The 8,628-nt window shown below is 48.1% G+C and overlaps 1 protein-coding gene across 1 annotated transcript; it reads right to left on the bottom strand.

The window, feature by feature from the left end:
• Positions 1 to 1,799: 1,799 nt before the first annotated feature.
• LOC141424142 (uncharacterized) lies at positions 1,800 to 7,961 on the bottom strand. Its single transcript, XM_074076834.1, has 2 exons — positions 5,431 to 7,961; positions 1,800 to 4,683 (listed from the first exon to the last, which is right to left on the bottom strand). Exons 1-2 carry the CDS (start codon positions 6,929 to 6,931, stop codon positions 4,544 to 4,546), a joined length of 1,641 nt encoding a protein of 546 aa, XP_073932935.1. The 5' UTR covers positions 6,932 to 7,961; the 3' UTR covers positions 1,800 to 4,543.
• Positions 7,962 to 8,628: the final 667 nt, after the last annotated feature.

Genomic DNA, 8,628 nt, shown 5'->3' with positions numbered 1-8,628 from the left:
AATGCTTTTCTTCCTGGGTCTTCTTTTAAGGTATAAGGTTACTAAGAGTGTTTTATTAAAAACAATTTATGTAAATTTGGATTTTGTAGAGGTTGTTTCAAGATGGAAATTAAAAGGGTCTTAAAGATTATAAGTTCATATGTGTGTGATTGAGTTGGCTGTAGTTTTGAATTTACCTGCAAAATATTCTGATGCTAAAATCCAAGCTCAAAATTTAATGTACTACTGTATGCCTAAAAAAGGGTTTTTGTTTTATCGAAGTAACTGACAGGGATGAAACAAATTTAATTATATAAAACCAAATACAGACAAAGCAATGTTGCTACACTGAGGTACTAGAACTTCAAGTTTTTATCTGGGTCTGTAAAAAAAAAAAAGGATGATTGATCTTAAAATACTGAATTGTATATGTCATTAACGAGTCTGTTATTTTATTTTGGGGCTCCAGGGGCTACATGCAGCTCAGCAAAACATTGTTGTATGTCCCAAGCAAGTCCAGGGTGTGACTTCTTATCAACATCCAAGTCATAACTCCCAGCCATCAGGTTTCCTCCTCATCAAAAACTGCTTGTGTTCTCTATTGATTTTTGTCAGGTTTTGACTACTGAGGAAACTAAGTTTAAGCTAAGTAAAAAGTCTTTTAAGTGGTTCTAATACAGCTAGTGACTTGCATATGTATCTAAATGTTGTGTAAACATTTACAGAGTGAAAAGTATGTAAGTTTAGTACATGTAAAATAGACAGCTATACCTAAGGTACATTGTATCTAACAGGATCTTCAACTTTTCTGCTATTTATGGTTAATGCTTAGAGGCCTGGCATTTAGGCCTGTCATCTGTTTCTCTTGGCTAGATAAATTTATATATGACATGCAATTGAGCATTGAAATAGGGGCTATTTGGGATTACTGACACATCCTTTCCCTAACTGGTGGGAGATCTAGGGTTTTTTTGTTTTGTTTTGTTTTTTAATTTTGTTAGTACTGTCCACCTATTGCTTTACCTAACTAAAATTCAAGGTTTCAACTATGATGCTAGCTGTTACTGGCTCCTTTATCTGTTAGGTGTATTTGTGTTCTTCAAGTAATCAAGCCTTCTAGAATACAGAGTTGTAAGAAGATACTGTACTAATCTGGTGTCTTCCAAATTAAAACTGTTAGTGATGCTAGCCTTTTGCAAGCTTGTTCATGTGTTCCTAATTGTAATGACAGAGGTTTAATAATGGAAGGTTAAACAATGGAAGTAATTAGGTTTGTTGTGTCAATTGCTAAACTGTTCTTCAGAATTTTAACAATGGTTATTTTAAGTTTGTCATTTTAGTTCTTATCCTTATGGAGCATTTACAGGCATGCCCATGGGAAATGACTCTGACAAATATTTATCTGTCAACCAAGCCAGACAAGAATTCTAAGTACTGGTGTTGTTTTGTACTTTCCTTGTAAAACTTTTTAACATTGTGTGTCTGTTGACATTTTGTAGCATTTTTAAGATGCCAGGATATCTTCCATAGGTCAGGTAAAATTAGGCTTAATAATGGACTCCAGGTAAACCCAGCCTAAGAGTCACTTCTTTTAAATCTCAGCATTGCTTAAATTTTAACAAAAAGTTCTCACTGGCATTGACTTCTGCCTGACCTGTTATGCTACTTTCACTCCAACTGGGACCAGATCAGACTTTCTGGGAGAAAACTAATCCTGGTGGTAAAGGACAAAAATGCCCAATGGGCAAAAATTTTAAGAAGCACCTGTTTCAGAGTAACAGTTTAAAGGACAGTTTGAAGGTACTAAACAAATGAAAGGACTTCCTCCAGATCTAGAGGGAGTCAATTATGCCAGAATTCTAAAAGTAACAAAAGCTGAGAGGTTGAAAGATGGGTTTCTTATGCATGTGCTATTTGGTATCAAAGCTTTCCAGGCTTCTGGCAAAAAGCAAATTCATGTCTTTGGCCAGGGCCTTCTGCCTAAGCAGAAGCAATACGACTATTTCTACTAGTTCCAGATACTTCCTTTTGTTAGGGTCCAAGAATCCTATTCCTCCGAGAGACAGAGAGTCACGCGTGAATGCAATCAACAAAGCAGAGTTTATTGAGCTGGCAAGCCAGGGTCAAGCTCCCACACAGACACACAGGTCCGATTGGGCAGACAAGACCCCGAGCCTCTTTAGGGAAGATCTTATATAGGCCCCTACCGGCCGTTACAGCAAAAGCCCACACAGTACATAGCCAATGAGTTTGTAACACCACATACATTTCCAGCCTATCCATTTAAGAGTACATTACTTCTTAGCCTATAGATTCAAGGGTCAGTATTCGTGTATGTGGTTACATTTAGCAAGCAGGCAGGGCACATCTTGCACGTACTTCTAGTCGTCTTTCGCAATCTGCTCACATTCCTCACATTCCTCACATTCCACCTGCCCCCATCCTGTTTATCTTGTCCTGCACGGGGCATCCTGTGCTGGCTTTACTGGTTTCTGCTATGGGGATCTGCTGGGGCAAAGGGCACATCCTTTCATTCCCCCCTTTTCTTTGGGCTATATTGAGGAATCATTCTCAAGGGGATGAAGAGCCTGGTATTGTTGGCGGAGGACAAGAAGTTGGACAGCGTTAATTCGGTTTTTGATGAAAGTCACAAGTCGGTTTAGAATACAAGGTCCTATGGTGACCAGTAACAAGAGGATTACTATCGGCCCTGCTAGTGCAGACAGGAGGGTAGCTAACCAAGGGGACTGGTTGAACCAAGATTCAAACCAGCCTTCCCTGGCCTCTCTTTCCCTTTTTCGTTGCTCTAGGCCTTCCTGAAGTTTGGACATAGAGTCGCGAACAACCCCGGTGTGGTCGGCGTAAAAGCAACATTCCTCCCCTAGAGCTGCACAGAGGCCACCATTCTTAAGGAGCAGTAGGTCCAGTCCCCTCCGGTTCTGGAGGACTACCTCGGATAGGGAAGTTAGGGATTTTTCAAGGTGGCTAATGGATTTTTCAATACGGTCTGGGTCCTCATCGATGGCCACCCTGAGGGAGGTGAGGCCGGAGTGCTGAGTGGCCAGAGAGGCTATGCCGGTACCCACCCCTGCCAGGCCTATTCCAAATAGGGTAGCTATGGTTAGGGTGATAATGGGCTCCCTTTTTGCCCGGGGGTGGTCAGACCAGTAAAGAATGGGATATTCAGCTGGATGGTAGAGGATTCTAGGCACCACTATCACCATCAGGCAGAATTCCCGGGAGGCATTAAAGACCGATCCAGCCAAGTGGGGGGTCAGCCCATTCAGCAAGCATATGCCCACCAGGTGCCTCCAGCTGGGGTTATCCAATGGGAGGCATTCCAGTTTGAGTGCTCAATTATAGTAGCACACAATTTTTTACTTCCTTTTGGGACCTGCCCTACACAAGTCCCTTGGCCACTGACCTGAGCCATGGTCAGGCTGGCGGGTCGGGCCTCCCAACCCGTTGGAGTGGTGGTGTTGACTACAAAAGAGGAATTGATTCCAATAGCCTCGTAGAAAGGGGGCGAAGGGCTGTAGCAAAGCCAGCAAGCCTCAGTTAGATTAGGGGCTGTCCTATTCAAGGTCTCAAATGTAGCAAACAGCAAGGTCTCCAGGGGGCTAGGTGGTACAGTGAAGGGAATGGTGGTTGTGGGTTCTGGGGGTGTCGCTTTGGGACTCTGAGAGTCATTGGGAGTGGTGTTCTGGGGCGTCCGGGGAGTTGTGCGTGGAACCAATTTTGCCTCAGACAACTCTGGCTTTAACACAGGATTAGGCCTTAACACGAGATTAGGTCCTATTGTTAGAGTAGAGACTGGTTGTCGCACACGCCGCAAGGTAAAAAGGGCTCCTGGATGATTTGTTTTGTAGAGTCTGACTCCCCAGGATTTACCCAATTCCCAATTTGTCGCCTTTTTTCCTAAATCAGTGAAATTTATCATAATGGGATTACAATTGGGGGGAGTTGGGCATCCCTTATTTATAGGTCTAGGTTGGTGGTATGTAATACCAGATTGAGAGACTCTACTTAACTGAATAAGGTCCCCCTGTTTGGGGGGTGGCCACCATATGTCCCCTGAGCTCTCACAACCCCATGACTTACAATAATAGTCTGCGATTCCTCCACATTTTTTTCTGTGGTTGGGTTGGGGAGTGGGGCAGACATAGAAGTAACTTTGGCGCAAATCCCATTGTCCCCTGCCAATGAATAAGGCCCTTAAGTCAAAGTATAATTCTGGGAACCAGGTGCTGGGAGGGGTCACCTTGGAGGTCTGGTTAAGAATGTCTCCTGTGGATACATCTACAATCATCCAGGTCAGGTTAAAAGGTTGATGTGGATTTGTATGCCCCAAGCAAGTGGTGGACAGGGTTAGAAAAAGGAATAAGGTTACCGAGGTCCAGTTTGCTGAAGTTTGAGTTTGAAGGAATTGTCCTTGTGGTGGGACACCCTTCTTGTTGGCAGGAAGTCTTCCTTCACAGCTACCGGGTCTGCTGGTCTGATGTGGGTGTAGTGGACCCAGGTGATGATTCCATTCTAGGAGGGCTGCGGAGCATCTGGGGTGTTTTCATTTTCTGAAGCATCCCGTATAAGCCGGAGCTTGAGTGGATTTGTGGGATGCTGTCGTGCGGTCCAATTTCCCTGCTCCTCCTGAGGACGTGCCCGTCTCACATGGGAGTGGTGTACCCATGGTGCAATTCCATCGACCTTGAGGGCGGTGGGGGTAGTAAGCAGTACAACATAAGGTCCTTTCCATCTAGGCTCTAGGGTTTTGGACTGATGCCTTTTAACCCATACCATGTCACCTGGGGTTATGCCATGTTCCGGAGTCGGGACCCTCTCAGTAGTATGGTACGCTTGAATTAAGGGCCATATTTGTTGTTGCACCTTAGCTAGAGCCTGTAGCATAGTCAGGTAATTTGGGGCCAGATCACCTAGTCCCGGGCTTAAGGTCCTTTGAATGATGGGGGGTGGAGCCCCATACAGGATCTCAAAGGGGGTTAGCCCATGGACATAAGGGGAGTTCCGGACTCGGAAGATGGCCAAGGGAAGGAGTGTCACCCAATCACCACCAGTCTAGGGCCAATTTGGCTAAAGTCTCCTTTAGTGTCCTATTCATCCTTTCTACTTGCCCTGAGCTCTGGGGGTTATATTCACAATGTAGTTTCCAATTTGCCCCCATAGCCTGGGCTAGTCCCTGCAGGACTTTACTAACGAAAGCCGGACCGTTATCTGACCCAATTGCCTCAGGCACCCTGTACCTGGGTATGATTTCCTCTAGTAAGGCTTTTGCCACTACCTGACTCGTCTCCCTCTTTGTAGGAAATACCTCCACCCAGCCCGAAAAGGTATCTATGAACACTAGCAAATATTTGTACCCAAACTTTCCTGGTTTTACTTCGGTAAAATCCACTTCCCAGCTTCTTCCCGGGGCCCTCCCCCGTTCCCGAATACCTGTGTGGTGCCCCTCCCTTCGTCCTGGTTTCATAGCTGTACAGCTAGCACAATCCTCCACAATTTGACGGACGGCCGCGGTCTGGTTTGGAAATCGGAGTTGTGCAGATGTCAGCAAGTCTAGCAACTTTCTCCGCCCCAAGTGGGTGGACTTATGTAAGTTAGCTAACAGGAATCGGCCGAGTTTCTCAGGCAGGATTAGCTTGTCTTTCAAGTTGCTTCTCCATTCATCCTTCCTTTTTCTAGTGAGGGAGTGGGCTCTCATCCAAGTGAAATCCTCCGAGGAGTACTCTGGTCGGGGAGGTAGCGAAGGGAGCTCGGGGACAGGCACATCTATAGCCGCGACCACGGAGGGACTCACCATTGCTGCTCTCCTAGCTTCTTGATCCGCCCTGTTGTTACCGACAGCTTCCGGAGTCTTGGCAGACTGATGGCCTGGGACATACATAATTGCCACTGCCTTCAGTTTTTCCACTGCTATTAATAGACGCTGGACTTCGGCCAGGTTTTTTAAGCCTTTCCCTTCTGCTGTGCGAAATCCCCTTTCGCGATAGATGGCTCCGTGGATGTGGATGGTACCGAAAGCATAGTGGCTATCGGTGTAGATATTGACTCGTTTTCCTTCTGCCCTTTCCAGGGCCTCGGCCAAGGCAATCAATTCTGCCTTTTGGGCTGAGGTTCCGGGTGGGAGGGCGCTGCTCCATACCGTGTTTCCTTCTTGGTCGACCACTGCTGCCCCTGCCCTTCGGACTCCATTTTGGACAAAACTGCTTCCATCAGTGTACCAGTTTAATTTACAGCCGGACAGTGGGGTGTCCTTTAGGTCAACCCGTACCTGGGTAACTTCGGAGAGGAACTCCTTGCAGTCATGGACAGGTGTCTGTAGTTCCGGGTTGGGCAACAGGGTGGCAGGGTTCAGAGTTACAGGATCTGCGAAGGTGATCCGAGGGGAATCCAGCAGGAGCCCCTGGTAGTGGGTGAGCCTGGCATTCGTCATCCATTTCCCAGGGGGTTGTTTAAGGACTCCCTCCACCGGGTGAGGGGCCGTGACCCGGAGGGCCTGTCCAAAGGTTAATTTGTCTGCTTCTCTCACTAACATGGCAACGGCCGCTATGATGCGGAGGCAGGGGGGCCATCCTGATGCTACTGCGTCTAATTTCTTGGAAAGATATGCCACGGGTCTCTTCCAGGGACCTAACTGTTGGGCCAGGACTCCTTTGGCTACCCCCTTTTTTTCATCCACAAACAGAGTGAATGATTTTGTGGGGTCTGGTAGGGTCAAGGCAGGGGCCTGGAGAAGGGCGGCCTTTAGCTGGTCAAAGGCCCGCTGTTGTTCCTCTCCCCACCTCCAATCCGGAGCCACTTTGGTGGCCTCATATAGAGGTCTGGCTATCTCCGCAAATCCCGGAATCCAGAGTCTACAGAACCCTGTGGAGCCCAGGAACTCTCTCACTCCCCTAGTGGATGTGGGGGGTGGAATAGTCAAAATAGTCTGTTTCATGGCATCAGTCAGCCATCTTGCCCCATCTGCGATCCGATAACCCAGATATGTCACTGACCTTTCACAGATGTGGGTCTTCTTGGCACTTGCCCGATATCCCAGCTCACCTAACTCTGTTAGCAGGTGTTCAGTAGCCTCGCTGCACTCCTCTCAGGTTTCTGCCGCTAACAGTAAGTCATCAATGTACTGTAGTAGAGTGACTCACGGGTGACTCCGGCGAAAGGGCTCCGGGTCCTGGCTCAGGGCCTCGTTAAACAGGGTGGGAGAATTTTTAAATCCTTGTGGCAGTCTGGTCCAAGTGAGCTGTCCGGTCCGGCCCCCATCCTCTTGCCATTCGAATGCAAATAGCGGCTGGCTGATTTCTGACAATGGAATGCTGAAGAAAGCATCTTTCAAATCAAGGGTTGTATACCATACTTGTGAGGGCAGTAGGTGACTGAGCAAGGTATGGGGATTCAGTACAGTGGGATGAATGTCCTCCACCCGCTCATTTACCTTTCGCAGGTCTTGCACAGGCTATAGTCCCCGCTTCCCAGCTTTTGGACGGGGAGCAGAGGAGTATTCCAGGCGGACCAACAAGGCCGCAGTACTCCTTCCTTTATTAGCCTGTGGATATGAGGGGCTATGCCTCTTCAAGCCTCTTTGGGCATAGGATACTGTTTTACCCGAATGGGAAGAGCGGAAGCCTTCAATTGTATAACTACGGGAGGGAGGTGTTTGGCGAGGCCAACTCCCACAGTCTCTGCCCAGGCCGTGGGAAACCTTTTTAGCCATTGGACTATGTCCCCTCCTGGCTCCTGTCAGCTGTCAAACAGTCAATATTTGTCAGCCAATGATAGGGACAGGACGTGTATTGGGCTCCCCTCCCGATCAGTCACAATTATTTCATCTGGTTCAAAATAGATACGGGCCCCTACTTTGGTGAGCAGGTCCCGTCCGAGCAAGGGAGCGGGGCTCTCAGGGACGACCAGGAAGGAGTGTGTGACCTGGTGTTTTCCTAAGTCTACCTTTCTTTTGGTAGTCCATGAGCATAACTGTGTACCCGTGGCCCCCTGAACCACCCTTGTTCGTTCCTTGTTTAAAGGTCCACATGCCTTGTTTAAGACCAAATACTGGGCGCCGGTATCCACCATGAACCCCATCGGCTTCCCTTCCACACATACAGTTACCCAAGACTCGGGGAGGGGGTCCGAGCCCCGTCTCCCTCAGTCCTCTTCTCCGGCTAGAAGGACTCTGGCCTGCTCCACTGCTCGTTCCCTTTCCCTGTTACCTCCCAGTCTCCTGCCAAACCCTCTTCGTCCCTTTAACTTAGGGCACTCTCTCTTCCAATGCCCAGTCTCCCTCAGTCCTCTTCTCCGGCTAGAAGGCCGGGCTTTCATTTTCCCCTTGGACAACTGCCTTTACCTTTGCAAAGTTGGTGGGCCTCCTAGCGGCCACTCGGAGACCTGCCATAAGAGTCTGGCGGTAGATTTGGAGATGCTCCCTACCTTTTGCGGTCCCGAAATCCCAATCAGGGCGGCGTAGGGGGAAGGCCTCGTCTATGGCTGGTTGGAGGGTTGTGGGTCTCCCGTTGTCCCCCAAGACGTTCTTTCTAGCTTCCGCTCCTCTGTCGTAAAAAGAGTATTGAGCAGCTGGTGACAGTCGTCCCATGTGGGGCGGTGTGTATGCATGATGGACTCCAGGAGATCTATGAGACA

The sequence above is a fragment of the Castor canadensis genome, chromosome 1 (genome assembly GCF_047511655.1).
Source record: "Castor canadensis chromosome 1, mCasCan1.hap1v2, whole genome shotgun sequence".
NCBI classification, from domain to species: Eukaryota; Metazoa; Chordata; class Mammalia; order Rodentia; family Castoridae; genus Castor; species Castor canadensis.
This window is presented reverse-complemented; position numbering and strand designations above follow the sequence as displayed.